We start from the raw sequence: 18,382 nt of genomic DNA on the forward strand, positions 1-18,382 counted from the left end.
CCTCGTGAATGGAGAAGGCCAACGGGACATCCGCGTGTCTCATGGTTGCAGCAGGTTGATCGACATCTCAAGGAGATGGGGATCGGCCAGGCATCTGACTGGGGGATGGCCAGACAGAGGCATCTGGTGTTCCGACAGAAAGTAGATGCAGCGACGCACAGCTCCGATCCATGCTCCTATACCAAACCTAACCTAATCTATCCCCCATGTTATATGAGGGTCACCTGAACATATTAAAAAATTAAACGTTTCGTTTTAAAAAGTTTCCTCAACCATGTCATTAGAGTGCTTGCTTGGAAAGCTCTTTCCACTTTGGTCTCTACAAGATTTCATGGCCCTATCATGGTGCGGTTGTCCATGTGAACATCTCTGGCATAAAGAAAGCAAAATAAATTCGATGATTACAATGAGTAAAAAATGTTTTCAGTCGCAAAGCAATGAATTGCCTCATCATGGCAGGATAGCCGAGAGGCACGCACGCTCCCTCCAACCTGTGTAGTCTGAGTTTTAATCCCGACCCAGCTATAAACTGTCAGTGTGTGTACCGTCTCTTGGATGGACATTAAACTAGATGTCACTTCTGCCGGAATACCCCCCCCCCACTCCTCTCCCCTCCCCTCCCCCCTCCACCGCAGTCTTCACTCCTCTCTCTCTCCCCTCTGTCTCTCTCACCCCGATCCCACTGCTCTCCCTTTCTCTCCCACCCCTCCCCCTGCTCCCACACCCCTCCCCCGGAGAGATTCTTGGCTATCGCCGACATGACTGTAGCATTTACGAATTGGATTTGGAGTGAGCCGACCAGAGGGGTGCAAAACTCACTGCATGTGTGAGCATAATTGCATACAGGCAAGTCTTTGCCACCAGGTAGATAGCGTGGGTTTTAATGCTCCTGCCTGGCTTTATATAGAACCTGGTGGTTAAAAAGAAAATGTTGCTGTTTGGGCATGTTTTATCGCCCTTCCCTTCACTGCTCCTCATGCTCCCTTCTCTACCCTTCCCTTCCCCTCACGCTGCCTTTCCTTCCCATCACGCTGCCTTCCCTCCACCTCTCCCCATGCTTACCTTCTCCCAAACCCCCTCCCTCTCCACACCCATGGGCATCTCCTGACAGTCTCCACGTGGTTTTAATGTACCCCATTTCATTAAATTCTGCACTACCCCTCCCCCTCCCCCCCCCTTCCCCACAAGCTTACACCAACTGAATGATTACACCAAATATTCTTTCTTTTATTTATTTGGTCTTGCTTGATAAATTGATTAATAAATTTTAAGCCTGGTGTTGGCGTAGTGGTTAGGGTAGCGGCTTGGGATCCAAAAGGTCCTGAGTTCAAGCCCCGTTGACCGCTTGAATTAATACACACCAGGAGGTTGACTCAGCCCGTCATCCTTCCGAGGTCGGCGAAGTGAGTACCAGTATACTGGGCCCGGTGTATGCCCCGGTTAAAATAGGTGTACCATATCCCTGTGTGTCGTAAGAGGCGACCAGGGTTGCGTCAGGAAGGGCATCCGGCGTAAAACCTATGCCAAATCACTATGCAGATCATAACGGATGATCCGCTGTGGCGACCCCTAACGGGAGCAGCCGAAAAAGAAGAAGAAGAAGAAGATTCTTTCTCAAGTGCATTTCTTCTCCAAGAGGTTTCGCTTTGCAGGCACAGTGTTAAGTGCATGGTCCGACAGGGAGGCCGTTGTGCTTGTTGTCATGTCCACTATAACTTGCTTGTTGACATATAAATGTCCCATTGCATCTTTCACAAAACTACCAAGTTGCCCATGCCACACAGGGTTTGAAATGGGGTAGGGATGAAGGTGGCAAAAATGCAAATGGCATCTTCTGTCATCAAGCCGTCAAGCTGGGAGCAACAATTCACATTTATTGCCATGTCTGATGCAATTTAAATGCTCTGACGGTGAGGTTTGAAACTGTTTGTTTGATATATATATATATATATATATATATATATATATATATATATATATATATATATATATATAACAAGGACGAATGGGGGAGTGGGGGCAAAGGGGGGGGGTGGAGAAGGTGGAGCGCGATGTAAAGACAAAGACGTAGGGGTTACTGCACTCTATGCACGGGTAACTTTGTCTTCCTTTCCTTCCCCTTCTGACCCAAATTTTTGGCAAACATGATGACTAATTGGTCCGTCAGCAAAGCAATGGGTAGGCTCTGCTAGCATTTTTATAAAGCATTTTCAAAATATGCAATGGGAGAGAGTGAAGAAAGGTGTGTGTGTGTGTGTGTGTGTGTGTGTGTGTGTGTGTGTGTGTGTGTGTGTGTGTGTGTGTGTGTGTGTGTGTGTGTGTGTGTGTGTGTGTGTGTGTGTGTGTGTGTGTGTGTGTGTGTGTGTGTGTGTGTCTTTGGCATGACTGCCAGGGTCAGGTTTGAACCGCCGACCTTCCCAGAGTCTCATTATATTTTCTTGTGAAAAAGATTTTTTGTATTACATCATCAGCTAAGATTGGATAATCTATGCAACCTGGCTTGTTCTTCATAGGGATTGTGCAATTTCATCAGAAAAAGGATCTTGGCAAGTGTTTGGATGATATATGGCTTTTAGATGGGGAAATTTCTTCTCGAGGCTTGAACTGAGATTAAATTCAGCTCAGGGTAATTTGCTCCCTAAAAATACAGATAATGGTTTCTTTAGTTTGACAGAGACCAATGTTGAGCTCACAGTTAATGGAAATGTCCAGATATGTTCTCTCTCGGCCTGTTATTTTTTCAAAATTGAATCTCTTTTCACACGATCCTGCTATTCAGTGCGAAACAAGACCAAATACATTTTTTCCATTTAAAAAAAAAAAAAAATTTATGCTGCCAAAACTTGTAATTCCAATCACGTGATACCTTTCCTTCATGATAACAATGTTGGTAAAGCCATTACCATTATTTGTTGCTAGTTATTTTACCATGAGTGTTTGAAAAGGTTGATTTGTAGCTTATTTTTGGATCAGTGTAGGAAGGCTTTTGAGTTTGGGGGCTAAGTTTTTAATGGGTGCAACACGGTCACAATCAAGTTGATGTAGAATATGGTGGGAGGTGGCAATTGATGGACCACTCCATCCTCTGCAATGTCAAGCAGAATTTTATATACACGTTTTGTTGTGGAGAAACAACGGAGATACGAGATCGACCAACCAACAAGCATGGGATGTCTCGCAGAGGGTTCTGGTTTTGACAGTGGGATTTGGCATTGAATTTGAAGATGAATGCATGTGGCATTGGGTCTATATTAAGGGGTAGTTGTCTGTGAAAGTAACTGGCCATATTCCATGAGACCAGAGATGGGAAAATGCATGATAGTCACTTTTTTAGCTTTTCTGGATTGATTCCTGATGGTCTTCTGGTCTCGTGGCATTCGACATTCCTTTTATGTGAGGTCTTTAATTCTATAGAAATCTGAATTTTTCCCTTTGTTCACAAACTTTTTGAGTTTAATGTGTTTCATCACTCCTCCTGCCCCATGCCCCAACCCCTACTTTACCACTTTACGTTTCAGCACTTCAAGGGGAAATTGGATATTTCCGGAAAGCAGAGAACCTATCCACGTTACTTCTGGATCGGACGCGTGATTTGCTCTACGTGGGAGGCAGGGATGCAATTTTTGCCTTGTCCGTGTACAATGTAGAGCATGAGGTCATGCCAAAGGTGGGTTGTGTTTTGACTGTTTGTTGTAACTTTGAGTGGATACATTGCTTCCTTCCTTCGGGCATACATCTGAAACTTTCATCCTCCCATTTTGAGGTGATAAAAATGTAACCCATAATTTTTTTTTTTGGTGTGACATTTAAATGAGGGATTTCTTAGCTCACTCACTTGAGGTGCTTTTATTTATGCCACTATGACAGTCGAGGTTGTGTTTGAGAATGGAAACATGGACGTACATCTTCTTTATCTCTTTCAACACAAAGGCCATGCTGATGGAGTTGCAAAACAGACGACAGGGTTTTGAATGACAGAAGGGAATGAGCGGATGGTTGACAGATACAAACATGGCCTTTAAGAAAAGGCACTGTCGGGCAGGGGGTTAGCAAGAAAATAAAATGAGTGTAAAATCCGCACACGGAATGAGAGAGTAGTGAGCTGCAACATTGTAGCAGTGGACAGAGGAACATGATTTACAGATGCAGGGATTTGATTCCACAGGTAAAAAAAAAACAAGAGGGACAAAGGAATGCAGGTTAGAAAGAAGCGTGGCCTTTGAAAGGTTTACAAATGCATCCTGCTCTCGATGCATTGCTCTAGATGTGTTGCTCATTTACACAAAACAGCAACATCAGTGAAATGACAGGTTGGCTCGTCGGGAGGAAACGCATATATTTGCAATTTTTTCATGTCAAGAATGTCGGCTTGATGTATTATCGTTTGTTTTTACATCTAATTCACATTTAAATTGTTCAGAATTTTCATTAAAACCTACTTTTTATGCAACTATGCTTTGCTTGGTGTGTGTGTGTGTGTGTGTGTGTGTGTGTGTGTGTGTGTGTGTGTGTGTGTGTGTGTGTGTGTGTGTGTGTGTGTGTGTGTGTGTGTGTGTGTGTGTGTGTGTTTTGTGTTTTTTTTTTTTTGTGGAGTTGTACTGGAGCTTTCTGATGTGGAGTGTGATACACTGGAATGATTGTCATGATATCTTGATATGTTTAGACTAATTAACTACAAAGAACCCAGAAGAATTCCCATGTTTTATATGCACACTATGTTGAGGTGGATAGAACAGCTTGGGTCCTTCTGTGGCATGGCATTCTAATTACAAAATAAATAACAAAAAGAATGATAACATTGTAACAAAGCATATATTAATTAATACTAATAATATTAACAATAATAATCATTGTATCATTTGGCAATAATAATAACAAATGTGTCATCCCCAGCCTGGCCCAAGCACATCTTGGCTCGGCAAAAGGCAAACTAACGCTCAAGCAGTATGGCACGCAGGTATGCTGCAAGGCCATGAAGACCAATAAGAAATTGGTCCAATGGACCAACAGGCCCACCAGTACATTTAAACTGTTTAGTTATTTCACAAATGAAAAGGAGGAAGCGGCAGCAAGCGTTGACATCCTGATACTGAAAATCCTACAGAGTCTGCAGCACCTGAACCATGCCTCTCTGAACCGCCAACATGGTTGTTCTCCCATGCTCAATTGTAGTGGGAAGTCATTGGTTCATCGATTATGCAGTACATGTGCAATTCTCATGTAACAAAAAAAAAACCTTTTATATGCAACAACACAAGTTAATTGAGCTTTTCCTTTGTTTGGGGGCCATCAACATGTCGCCATGAGACCGTGGGAAAAAATATGAATAAATGAAACATTTGCCTCCCATTGTACTGACTTGGTAGCTGGTGTGAGTACTGATTCGTGGGAAAGCTTGAGTTCAGCAAAACCTGAACATCTCTGTGTATAGGCTCCACTGCTTTAGAGTTTTGTGTGAAAACGTCATGAAGATGTGCCGTTTGTCTTCAGCTCCCCCTCTCCCCACTTTTGCCCCAGTAATCAACTCTTCACGGAATATAAAGGAAATGAAAGCCTGAAGTTGAAATTATTTTGGTAAGCATTTGCAAACAATCGGAGATCTCTAAATTTGTCGGGAAATACAAAAACTTTTTCAAAACTTTGTTGTAGGGAAATTTAAAAAAATAAAACAGTCTTGGTAACATAATGGTTAGAGCATCTGCTCTGAGTATGGGATGTCAGCCATTCCTCCCAACCGTCATACCAAAGGCTTTTTAAAATGGTACGTGTTGCTTCCTTCCTTGACTTTCAGCATTAAAAAAAATATGAGCACATACAAACAACCATAAGTTGGGAATAATAGGGCAGGCTTCGATGAGCATAATTAGCCTCCTCTTGCATCAAAGTTTCTTGGAGAGGAACAAATATTATATAATGTCACCACATTGTGCAATAAAACATTTGGAAAGAACAACTTTTGCTGAATCCAAACTTTGCCTTTTTGATTCATTCTTCACAACAGCTGGTACTTCGTACAATGTGGCATGGCTAATCGTTTTCATACACCCACCATCTCACGATGGTATGTTGATGAACCTGATCAGATATAAAGTTCGATGAACTTGCAAAATTGCGCAGATGTAGTTGTTGCACAAGAATTGCACAGTTATTGCTGATCAATGAAATGTTTTGCGACAATGACTTCCCGTCACAACTCATTGTGATAAAATGGGCAGATTAGTCGCTCGGAGTGGCATTTTGCAGCCGCTGGAGTGTGTAGGACTTGTTATCTTTCCACTGCACCATTGTATTGCAAGCCAGTCTCCCGGTGGAGTGGTCTATTACCGCTAAGGAAATTCACAAATGGCTTTGCTCATTGCAAGGCCATTAACCGTTGTACAATGGAAAACTAATCTTGCTGAAAGCTCGTATAAATCTGCATCGGCGGACAGGTATAACAATTTGTGGAATCAACAAAACATTGATTGAGGTATGCTATCTGCTATGGGAAGCAAGGAGATGTTTCAGGCTTTAACCTGGTCTTTGTTGGAGGAAAAGAACACTGGCATATAGGTATAAGAACCCCTTTTGCTCCAACAAAGGGTTAATGCCTGAAATGTCAGCTTCTTGCTTGCAACGCTTTTAGCATACTCGGACCAACGTTCTGTTGATACCACCTTTCCATGGCATCACGGCACGAGGCTGGTTCCCCATGATAATTATCAGAGCTGGAAACCCGCCTACAGTAGTCCTTTTTCTGTGCCAATTTTGCCAGGCATCTGAAGGAAAGTCACATGGTGTCATGCCCTATTCGTAAGAATGTATGATTTAAAAGATTTTCATTTGCTCCTTTTTCCACAGCTTTTGTTCCCCTCCTCCCTCCTCTCCCAACCACTCCACTTTCCTCAGTCCTTTCTTCTTCTTGTCCTTCTTGCTCTTTTCTTTTATTTGCACAGTACCCGCCCTATGGGCGATCTTGCTCCAAGCATGCAACACGTTCTGTTGACGCATACCTTTATTTTGGCGGTTATAGGCAGCTGACAGCTCTGTACAGGAAAAAAAACACCCTGGGTTATGTGCATGAAGCCAAAACATACCTACTGCTTATAATTCAAAACACCTCACTGTAATGGAAAACATGGGGACAAGAATACTGCACTGTAAATGGTGGAGACTTGTTTATACCCTCCCCCACCTGGAGGCGGTGCTACACGATACACATTTACATTGAGAATTTGCGTCCCCCTTCTCCTCCCAAGACCACCGGCAAAGATAAAAATACTCAAATACATTAATTGTGGTCATGCTGATCCAAGTCTGGGTGTAATCGGGCCAGAATTATAGGAGTAGTGTAACAAGCAAACACCGGTCCGTGAATTATAGTAAGTATTCCAATTGAAGTCGTTTTCTTCCCCAGTACCATTGTTCCTCGCGTATTCATCATCTTCTCCTCTCCCCTTCCCCCTTACTCTTTTACATCTTACCTTTTCCTCCCCTCTCTCACTTCCCTTCATGTTCTTATTTTTGCCCCTTTCCTTATCTTTCCAACTTTAAGCTTCCTTCTTTTTTTTTCAGAATTAATTGGGAAACGATACTTTTCCCCAGATATCAAAGCAATGCTATTTCTCACTTGTTTTTGGTTTATTATTCATCCTGTGACTGCAACTCGTGGAGTCGGACATTATTGTTGACAATGCCAATGGCTAAACTTTGGTTTATTTTTCATTCGGGGAAACGGTGTGTGTGTGTGTGTGTGTGTGTGTGTGTGTGTGTGTGTGTGTGTGTGTGTGTGTGTGTGTGTGTGTGTGTGTGTGTGTGTGTGTGTGTGTGTGTGTGTGTGTGTGTGTGTGTGTGTGTGTGTGTTTCTCTTTGTCACTGCAGATAAGCTGGCAGGCCTCTCAAAAAGCCATGGACGATTGTCAGAAAAAGGGCAAGAGAAGCGACGTAATCATTTTGATACTTTTATACCTGATATTTTGAATGTTTTATTTATTTATTTCCTAGTTCCAAGAAATCCTCTATTTTAATAATTGTTCCTCGTTTCCATTTCTTTTTCCTGCTCCGATTTTACCTCCCTCTTTTTCAGGATTGTGCAAACTTTGTGAAATTCCTGCAGTATTTTAATGACACTCATATCTACACGTGCGGGACATACGCTTTCAAACCTTCATGCATGTTTATTGTAAGTACCTTTTGTGAAAATTTGAGGTGTAAATTGGTGTACATTGGAATTACTAGTAGATTACCCATCCCACGGATGGGTAGCAGAGGTGGTGGTGGTGGTAGTGGTCTGTTCCAGTGACCAGTAGGCACGTGATAGCACAGGACCAATCTTGGTGATGTACCTCGGGCTGCATAGCTAATACTCGGTGGCAAACCTGCTGTCACTGGTCTGTTCTGTGATCGGCACATGATAGCAATGGACCAATCATGTTAGGTGTGATGTACCCCGTGCTGCATTGCTAATAATCAGTGGCCTCGGCTTCACTTTTTAACCCCCTTAATGTTTGCTCATTCGTTTGTGATGACGAGCTAAAAAGTATCGTGATCCAGAGTCATGTAAACTAAGTACAATATCGCTTTTTGTGGACCATTGACGCTTCATCGAGGAGGAGATAATAAACACTTAGCTCCATTATAGCATAGATTCAATGATTGAAACAGAAGAAATTTTCGTGGTTCTCATGTCTGTATATTTGATGTTTCAGATTCTCCCTTGCAGCTACATTTTGATGAATTACAAATTATTTGGAAACTTTCTCTCAATGAAGTTTTTCATTAATAACTGAATAGATCAATGTAAACACTGTTATAGTTGAAGGAGGTTACATGTCAGGAATACCTGGAAAAAAAAAACATGTACAAATCAAAATTAACTGGTTGCAAAAGTATTCAGCCCCTTAGTACTTGGTCAGTACTTGGTAGAATATTTATACTATCTAATGTTACTACCTGTGACCCTTTTGGTTGTTTTTATGCCTCCGCTGGTGAAGTCGCCAGTGGCATTATGTTTTCGGGTTGTCCATCCGTCCGAACGTACATCTATGCTAATTTTCTCTGTTTTCTCTGCAACTGCTTATCCGATTGACACAAAATTTTCACCATAGGTGTGACGGTTCATCGAGAATGGTTTTATGATAATCATGACATCATATGTCATGTGGTGTGGCAACTATATTGGGAAAAAGGAAAAACTTTGGACCTCTGTATCTCCGAAACTGCTCCATGGAAAAATGGAAACTTGGCACATGTGAAATACTCCGCATGGGAAACAAGTGTTTGTTTGTTTTATTTGATAATGTCACAGGTGGCTTTGTTATGATGTCATAATTGCAGACGGCAAACGCTTTATCCAATCAGAATGAACATTATTGAGCGACATTTCGGGCTAAATTGTATGGGGGAGAAGAAATTGATGATGTCATCGGTAACATGGTTCAGCAGCCATACTGTTTTAACATAAAAACCTTCAAAAATCTTCTCCAAAACGGCGGAACAGATCGAGGTGAAACTTTACAGGTATGATCGCCTATCCATGAGGAACAAAAAGTTATCCACCTATGACATTATAGGTCACATGGTTTGGCAGCTGTGATTTTATTTTATTTATTTTTAAAGATTAAACCTTTAAAAATCTTCTTCTCCAGAATGGCTTGACAGATTGAGGGGAAACAACACCCACATGTTCCCCAAGCCTTAGGGATACCAGGGAGTTCACAAATGATGAATAGGTCGCATGGTCTGGCAGCTATCTTGGATGAAACAAAAATCTTTAAAAAACTATTTCTCTTGAACCATTTCATCAATCGGCATGAATCGTCACAGTTATGATCTAGTCGTCATGGGGAATATATGTTTTACTTTTCAACCTGATTGGATACATGGTCTGACAGCCAGAATTATTTAATATTTTGAATCTCTGTTCAAGGATTTAAATAAAACTTGGTACAGGTATGTATAATGATGTACTAATGTGGGTGGAGGCATATCTGGCAACGTCGAAGAGTGCCCTTCTTGTTTTTATATATTCGATGAACAAATACCTCCCATCGCTTTGCTGATGGGAATACTAAGGGGGAGGGAGAGGGGGGAGAGATAGAGGAGATGTTGGGGAGCGAAGAGGGGTGGGGCAAGGGAAAGCAGCGTGGAGGGAGGGCAAGGGTAGGCAGTGTGTGGGGAGGGTCCGACCGGACATAGCCACCATCCTGGACACGTTTGGAGATGACCACAGTCTGGATACGTCCGATGACAGGGAGGGAGGGGTGAGAGAGAGAGAGAGAGAGCGAGAGAGAGAGAGAGAGAGAGAGAGAGAGAGAGAGAGAGAGAGAGAGAGAGAGAGAGAGAGAGAGAGAGAGAGAGAGATAGATAGATAGATAGATAGATAGATAGATAGATAGATAGATCGGTGTGTGGGTGGGGGGTGCTGCACTGTATTAGGAGTGGGTGGAGTGAGGATGTGAGAGAGAAGAGAGAGGAGAGAGAGGAGAGGAGAGAGAGAGGAGAGAAGAGAGAGAGAGGTGGGGGTAGGGGAGTTGGGCAGAGAGAATGTTCTGCTTTATGAACAACATACACACACAAGATGTGTATATATATATATATATATATATATATATATATATATATATATATATATATATATATATATATATATATATATATATATATATATATATATATATATATATATATATATATATATTGTTACGAATTCGCGCCCGCCGGCGTGCGATCGGCCGCTTCCCACTAATAGCAACCGCGTCGCCCACCGGACGGACAATTCAGTCGTGACCCTCCTGGGACTACCGCCAGGAGCCAGTCACGGGTGGGGGTTTAACCTCACCACAACCCAGTCCGCATTCTACCCGCGCGAAATAGGGTGAATCGCCGAATGTCGATATACCTAAGTACCGAGCAGGTAGCATACCGAGGAGTTGAACCACACCGCAGGTCGGCTCCGGACACGAACCGCTTAAGCGGCTCGTTCCGTGCTAAGGGGATAACCGAACGGAGTTATCGCCGACCTCGACTGTTCAGATTACTTACTTGGTGTCTAAATCCACTACCAATTCCTTCCGTGATGCAAGATCGAACTTTCAAACGGGAAAAAGACGACGAACGGGATACATTTCACACAAGGACATTTATTATACAACACGTAAGCAGGCATATAGGAACAACAGGCAAGCACGTATACAGGCAAATAGAAACAACAGCAGGCAAACAAAAGCAAGGGAGAGCACTACGACCGAATATAATTAATAAATGTACAGTCACTTAAGCAGTTTTACTTGACAGGATGGCGCCACAACAACATTCATTCAAAAACCCAAAAGAAACACAAGAAAAGACCCCCACACAGACAAGGGGTCAGGCTGGACCACTTGGGTATTTATGACACGGGACCTGGGAGACCGAACGGGTCCCGCGAGACCGTAGCAGGTTACCTGCACCCTCGAGGTGCGACGGTCGGTGAGCCCTCTCCGACACCCTCCTCTCGTGCGCGCCTCGACCCTGGACCACCGCTCGCAACCCTCACGACTTGGCGCCCAGAGGGAGAAGACGACCTCGACGATCCAGAGAGAGAACCCGAGTTCAACCTCGACCATCAAGAGACGAGGAAGCGCGAACCTCCGACGACCACCAAGAGAAGAGGAAGCTAAAACGACGAGAGTGAGTCCGAGTTCGACCTCGACCACCAGAAGAGAGCGGATAACGTCGACGAAGAAGAAGCAGAGAGCGTCGACGAAGAAGAAGCAGAGCAATCCAGCACGAAGAAGAAGAGAGAGCGAGCCCCACGTGCGATCCGCCTTATATAGCGCGGGGCTCCGCCCCTTCGCTCCACCCCCTTTTCGGCTCCGCCTCCCTTCGAGCTCTTTCGAGAAGCTCCTTGAAAAGGGGCGTTCCCCCTCCCGACCGCCTCATTCCCCGTGTCCAGCAATCGTGAGCGAGCTCTTCGCCGCTTCTCGTGCCAGCGTTGGCAGCACAAAACGGCGGGAAAACTCGCGCGTTGCTGCAAGTCTTCCATGGGGCCTTCGTTCGACATTTTTGGACGGTCCAAAATAACGATAGCGAAAGAAAAATGGCTAACTCAAAGGATCACAGCCCTGTGAACACGGAAATTCCCTCTAAACAACGGTGGGGGAAATCTAACTACACAATTACTTATCATCATAACTGATCTAAGGACCCTTTATGGTGTATTGCGAATTTCCACAGCCGTAACAATATATATATATATGTATATATATATATATATATATATATATATATATATATATATATGTATATATATGTATATATATATATATATATATATATATATATATATATATATATATATATGTATATGTATATGTATATGTATATATATATATATATATATATATATGTATATGTATATGTATATGTATATATATATATGTATATGTATATGTATATATATATATATATATATATGTATATGTATATATATATATATATATTTATACATACTGTATAAAATATATATACTGTATATATATTCATATTCGTGCTTGGCCGATATCAGCAATTTTTCGGTAATCGTCTGATTGGAGTCGTTGTGATTACCGACTACAGTAGGTACTGTATACAACCCAATAACCTTGACAAGCTCTTACCTTTGTTTTGGGGGAATTTCAACAAACAAATTTTTAAAATAATGTTTTCGCTCATCAGTGTATATGTGTGTATGTTGTATGGGGTGGTTGTCCCCCCAAAATAGGCATTTGCCTACTTCTCAGAAACCACACACACAATTCTGCTGAAACTTGATGCCAACCTTCATCACCCATGATGTACCAAAGATTGTTCATGGCATTTAACAGATTGGGGTCTTTAGGTGCCTAGTGGGGGAGCAGAGGGGGGGGGGTTGCCCCTCCCACCACCCCCCAAAATATACATTTGCTTTCTTCTCAGAAACTGCACACACGATTTCGATGAAACTTGACCACAGCCTTTATCACCCGTGATGTACCAAAGTTTGTTCGCGGCATTAAACAGAAAAATCCATAGGTATTTACTTTCTTCTGTTCCATATTTGTGAGTCATCCATGCCTACCAATGGTTCCCTGGTTATTTTATACAGCCGCTACCAGGTGAGCATCCAGGGATATTGCTCCTGTATTCATATGCAAAGTCTGGACTCGTGGACGAGCTAGAATATAAAATGGATCAGGACGTCACAGAACAAAAGGAACCTGTAAAGGGAGGGGGAGGGGATGGGGGGACACACCAGCAGGAGAGTTGAGGGACAAAATATATGGAGACTTGGACAAATAAGGGATTTTTGGGAAAATATGAGCCTGGGGGGGGGGGGGGCACATGGCATGGACAAGATGGATAGAGCTGTAAACTTTCAGGAAGAAAAAATAGGGAAGGTGCATATTGTAAACCAATTTGATTTTGTCTTTTGAAAATATGAGGAAGTTGCAGTGTTTTCATGCATTGCGTATGTGTTATGAATAATTGCAATTTCTTCATAGCTTCCTGCACCTGTATTTGGTCTTCCTCTATCGTGCTAAAATTTGGCAAAATCTTCCAGTATATTTTGGGAGGGTAATTTCTGCTCCTTCAATCCATAAATAGATTGTGAAAATCCAGAAAACAAAATTTGACCTCAAATATAATTAGTGGTTGAATTCAATGACCAAATATGTAACTCCTCTTCAAATCCCAAGTCATTCGGATGAAGATTGACAATTTTAGAAATTCAGCCGATGTTGATCTTTTGGCCGATGTTGACCTCAAAAATGATTGGTGGTTGAATTCAGTAATCTGATATGCAAATCCTCCTCAAATTTCAAATCTATGGGATGAAAATTATGGATTTTAGAAACCTCACCTAAGTTGTTGTTGACCTTTTTGCCGATGTTGACCTCAAAAATAATTGGCTGGTTGAATTCAGTGACGTGAAATATAAATCCTCTTCAAATTTCAAGTCAATCGGATGAAAATGGAGGATTTTAAAAATTCGACAAATTTGTTGACCTTTGGCCTATGTTGACTTTTTGACTTCAAAAACAATAGGCTTCTTGCTTATAACAAACTCTACGATGTGTGAGGTTTCATGAAGATCGGTTTAAAATTGTGACCTGAAGGCGATAAACACAAAAAGAAAACGGACAAACAGATTAACTGATTAACACACGCAACCAACCAATATACTTGAAAAATCTTCGATTTTCACAAGTAATAACCCAGATTATATACATGAAACAAAAACATACCAACTGCTTCTGTGCATATACAATACATTGTGGTTGCTTCACTTGGATAATTGCAATTGCAGTGGTCCATCGGCTGACACCAGAGGTCTGAAGCCTGAGGCCTATACACAATGTCCACTTCACAAGCCCCCAACTCCTTTCGGTTCCAACCTTTCGATATTTGATAATCTTTTTAACAGTTGCTTCGGTTGTTTTACACTGAACGGAAAACTTGTCGGGTGGACATGGTGATTGTGAATATGACACTTCCAAAGATGCGTTTGGCTGACCATAGCAATAAAATGGCAAATGTATGATTTTTGTTTTTTCAGGTTACAATTGTGGGTGGCATCAGGCCAGCTGTCCAACCCATGAATCGAGTGGACATGTCTCTGTACAAACTCTTGCTCCATTATAAATGTAGATCATTATTATGCATTAATAATAGATGTATCCTTTATTTGGTTGCACCTTCTCATTTGGCTGAAATTGATGACTTAATTGTGTGCAGAAGATAATTAGTCAAGTTTCATTTTCTCCCTCCTTCACTTTTTTTCAGAATGCGAATACCTTCAAGGAGGAAAAGAATGGAAATGAAGAGATTAACAGTGGGAAGAGTAAGTGTCCATTTGATCCTCAGCTGAGCTATGCAGCACTCATAGCTGGTAAGTTGTGACAACAACAGCACTCTGCCTGGTTCAAGGGATTCTGTGTACGACAGATTTGGTTTGTGAATCCGTGTGCAGCACTTGTACTTTGTCGAGAGGATGCTGAATCTTGTGATGTGTTCTAAGCCGGTGAACTTAATGCACATGATTGAAATCTCCGGAATAGGGAGTTCAAAGGTGAATTAGGTTCCCACAAGCCCTTAAAGTATGTCACCTTCTGGGTTTTTGCTCGAACGATGACGTGGTATAATGTCTGGCACTTCTTTCGATGTTTGTCGTAATTTTATTAATTTTTTTTTTGGGTGGGGGGGGGGGTGTTTATAGGGTTTAGCTCAAGTGCCACAAAGTTCTTATAAGGAGTGCAGTTGTTGCAGTCCTTCCTGAGGTTTGTTTTAATTCCTCCATTGGGGTTTGTTTTCTCGTTTCCTTTGGCACCGATTACGTTAAAGTTGATCCTCCCAAAGAGCTACAAAAGTCCCATCATTGAAATTTTCTTCATTGTTAATCTCCTTTTTGCTCTTCTCTGTGCTGTTCAAACTGCCAGTTATCAGGTTCTGATCATTCAGTGACACTACCTCTTAAAAAAAAAAGTTTAAGTCTAATTTGGTTTCTTTATAATTCTTGTTTCTAATTGATCTCTGTTGTTATATTGCTTCCTCCCGTTTCTATGTTTGACATTAAGAGTATGTTATGCAGCGTATTAATATCTTCTGTTTTGGTTTTTCTGCGAAATCTTTCAACGACATTACAGACACTGGAATCGGCCAGAATTTGTATTATGTGCCAAATAATTGCTTTGTACACATTATGGCTTTGTGTTGATTTCCTTACCCCTGAGCACTCTGTGGCTCAAATAAGGTGGCTGGTATTTTGGTGACTTTTCTGCTAAATCTGCTTAGTCTTTTTCGGAATTTTCTTGCCATTTTAGGCACATTTTACTCAAGGCCTTTAATCTTGCATCTGCTGTAGATATGCTGGAATTTTTCCCCCTACTTTGCTATTTTAATGCCACTGATAAGTGATAACAACCGGTCTGTTTCACATTAACTTCAGATGAATGATCAATTGAAAGAAAATTTGTTTTTCATTTATTTATTTTTGCATGTGCACACATGCAGTAGTATAAAGTAATTTATTTTTATTTAGAGGTCTCTGTGAGAGTTGTAAAGCCTGGAAGTTCACAAGTGGTGGAAACACCTGCGCATGACTTTTTGTGCTGCAACTTGCTGTGCTACTTATTCAAGCCCTCTGTTTTGGACACTAGCTTTGGATTTTGGGGATAGCTATTGCTGTTTGCCTTGCAAGACAAAGGCAGAACCTGTATCCTGTACCCAGCAAGGCATCTTTGATAGGCCAAAAAAACAGCAGGACGTTATTGAAACAGTGGAAAGATGTTATTGTTTCTCAACCGTATTTTTCAGTTGGTTAGGTGACCGCCATATAAGCTTCGTTGCCCTTTTATGGATCGTTTCAATCTTTTGCACACGTTGCTCTCATTCTAGAAGCATTATCTAACAGAGCCCACAACGTTTTCCCAGATATTGTAACCACTATTTCTGTTAAGAATGACAGAAAACGACATTATCAGGCAGTTCAACCATTTTTGACTTCATTTGAATTAGCTTCTTAACAGTAATGACAGTAAGGCTATCCCCACCCCCACCCCCCCCCCCTTTCAAAAGGGTTGCCCGTTAGAACAGTATGTTCTAAAACAATTTGTCCAGTTCTTTATTTTATAGATTATTTTTGTGTGTGAAACATATGTATATTATATATATATATATATATATATATATATATATATATATATATATATATATTAACAAAATTATCTGGAGGTTCTTATCAGATTTGCATCAAATTTAATGAGAGTTTTGTTTTTTTTGTTGTTTTTTTTCGTTTGTTTTAAATGAGGGATCTTGTATGAATGTAATTTTAAATATCTTGGAAAATATTGTATGTCATTCACAAATAACTTTGATAAGCCAATTTTCAATTAGGTGTTTTTTTGCAGTGTCTGTTGCTTAGGGTGGTGGGCTTTGGATCCTAGGGTCCTGAGTTTAAATCCCGCTCAGCTGTTGAATTAATATCAGGTGGGGTTAACTCTGCCTGTCATCCTTCTGAGGTCGGCGAAATGAGTGCCAGCTTGCTGGTATACTGTTGGAGTGGTGACCCATCCAGGATTGTGCCCAATAGCCAAGGAGACTGCTTCGGCAGCACCAATGCTCTGCACAGAGTATGGTCCTGATGGATGGATGGACCGATGTGGAATTTGTATCGCATGCACTGCTGTGTTGAATAGTGGATTGCTGCACTTCCCTTTGTCTTGTTACCTCCGCCATCAAAGGTGAACTGAGGTTGTGTTTTCACTCCTGTTTGTCTGTGAGCATGATCTCTCAAAAGTTTAAGGAAAGATTCAGACGAAACTTGGTGTACAGTTTTGGTGTATGACAAGGATGCATTTATGAGATTTTGGTGAACAACCGGATCTGGATACTAGAAATTTTTTTACAAAAAGCGATTCTTTTTGAGAGAGATTCTTCTCTCTTAAAATTTCTCAAAATTTAAAGAGAGCCATTATATATATATATATATATATATATATATATATATATATATATATATATATATATATATATATATATATATATATATATATATATATATACACACATGTCACAATGTCTCAAAAAGTTGTGGAGGGATTATGACAAAAGTAGGTGGATGAGTTGGGTCGGTGATAAGAACAAGCCGATTTAGATTTTGTATCAGGTCCGGATCCAGATCCGGCCTATCAGTGGGATACAAAACACAAACTGTTCAGCTTGATGGAGGTATGCACTCTACTGAGTGCTGTTCTCCTTTTGTTTCTGTGTATATTTTGTAATCTCGTCCATTGTTGAACATTTCTATGATTTGTGTGACTTGCATGTCTTTGGTTTCCATGTAGTGGCTTCTTAAAATGCATTGGTTTTTGTGCCTCTTGAAACTGTGCAATAATGACTAGCGACTGTGCAGTCCATTGTGGTTCATGATGGCATGCCATTGATGATGGATGCTACTTTACTGTTTGCGATGAAGAAATAAAATGACCTTTGCTATTTCCAGTAACAGAATCGCACTTTTGGCTGCAACAGCGTGGGACAAATAGCATTGCGGCCATTGACATACATATTTTACCAGAGTACAAAAACACATGGGCCAACACTTCTGGTGCATCATTATAATTGTAATTATACATAGTATTCATTTTTATTTTATTTATGATAAAATGATGTTTTATAATGTCTACAAATGAGTGGCAAGAAGATAGAACTGCTCGCTTAATGTCCCCTCCGAAGTGCAACATACTGTGATGTAACGTCCTACCTGCAAAGTGCTGCTGGTACGGTTTAAAGACTAATCTTATCTTGACAGAAGTCGATCACAAACTGGCAAACTGGATGTCGGTTTGTGGCCTCCATACGACCATGCCAGGCAATATGTAAACCCAACAGTTTCATACCTACA

The 18,382-nt window shown here is 41.3% G+C and overlaps 1 protein-coding gene across 5 annotated transcripts in view; it reads left to right on the top strand.

Annotated features, from left to right (window-relative positions):
* The window catches only part of LOC147015776 (semaphorin-4C-like), a 126,167-nt gene that overhangs the window by 55,597 nt on the left and 52,188 nt on the right, over positions 1-18,382 (top strand). For 4 of the 5 annotated variants that reach the window (XM_085848284.1, XM_085848282.1, XM_085848280.1 and 1 more), the window contains 4 exons: positions 3,519-3,667; positions 7,861-7,923; positions 8,066-8,161; positions 14,764-14,869. The exons of the other annotated variant lie outside the window; for it this stretch is intronic. In XM_085848284.1, coding sequence (XP_085704410.1) covers positions 3,659-3,667; positions 7,861-7,923; positions 8,066-8,161; positions 14,764-14,869 — 274 coding nt within the window. In that variant the 5' untranslated portion in view covers positions 3,519-3,658. The remainder of the gene's footprint in view (positions 1-3,518; positions 3,668-7,860; positions 7,924-8,065; positions 8,162-14,763; positions 14,870-18,382) is intronic. 5 annotated transcript variants of the gene reach the window in all.

This window comes from Eptatretus burgeri, chromosome 12, assembly GCF_056783735.1.
Source record: "Eptatretus burgeri isolate ZD-2024b chromosome 12, Ebu_testis_v1, whole genome shotgun sequence".
NCBI classification, from domain to species: domain Eukaryota; kingdom Metazoa; phylum Chordata; class Myxini; order Myxiniformes; family Myxinidae; genus Eptatretus; species Eptatretus burgeri.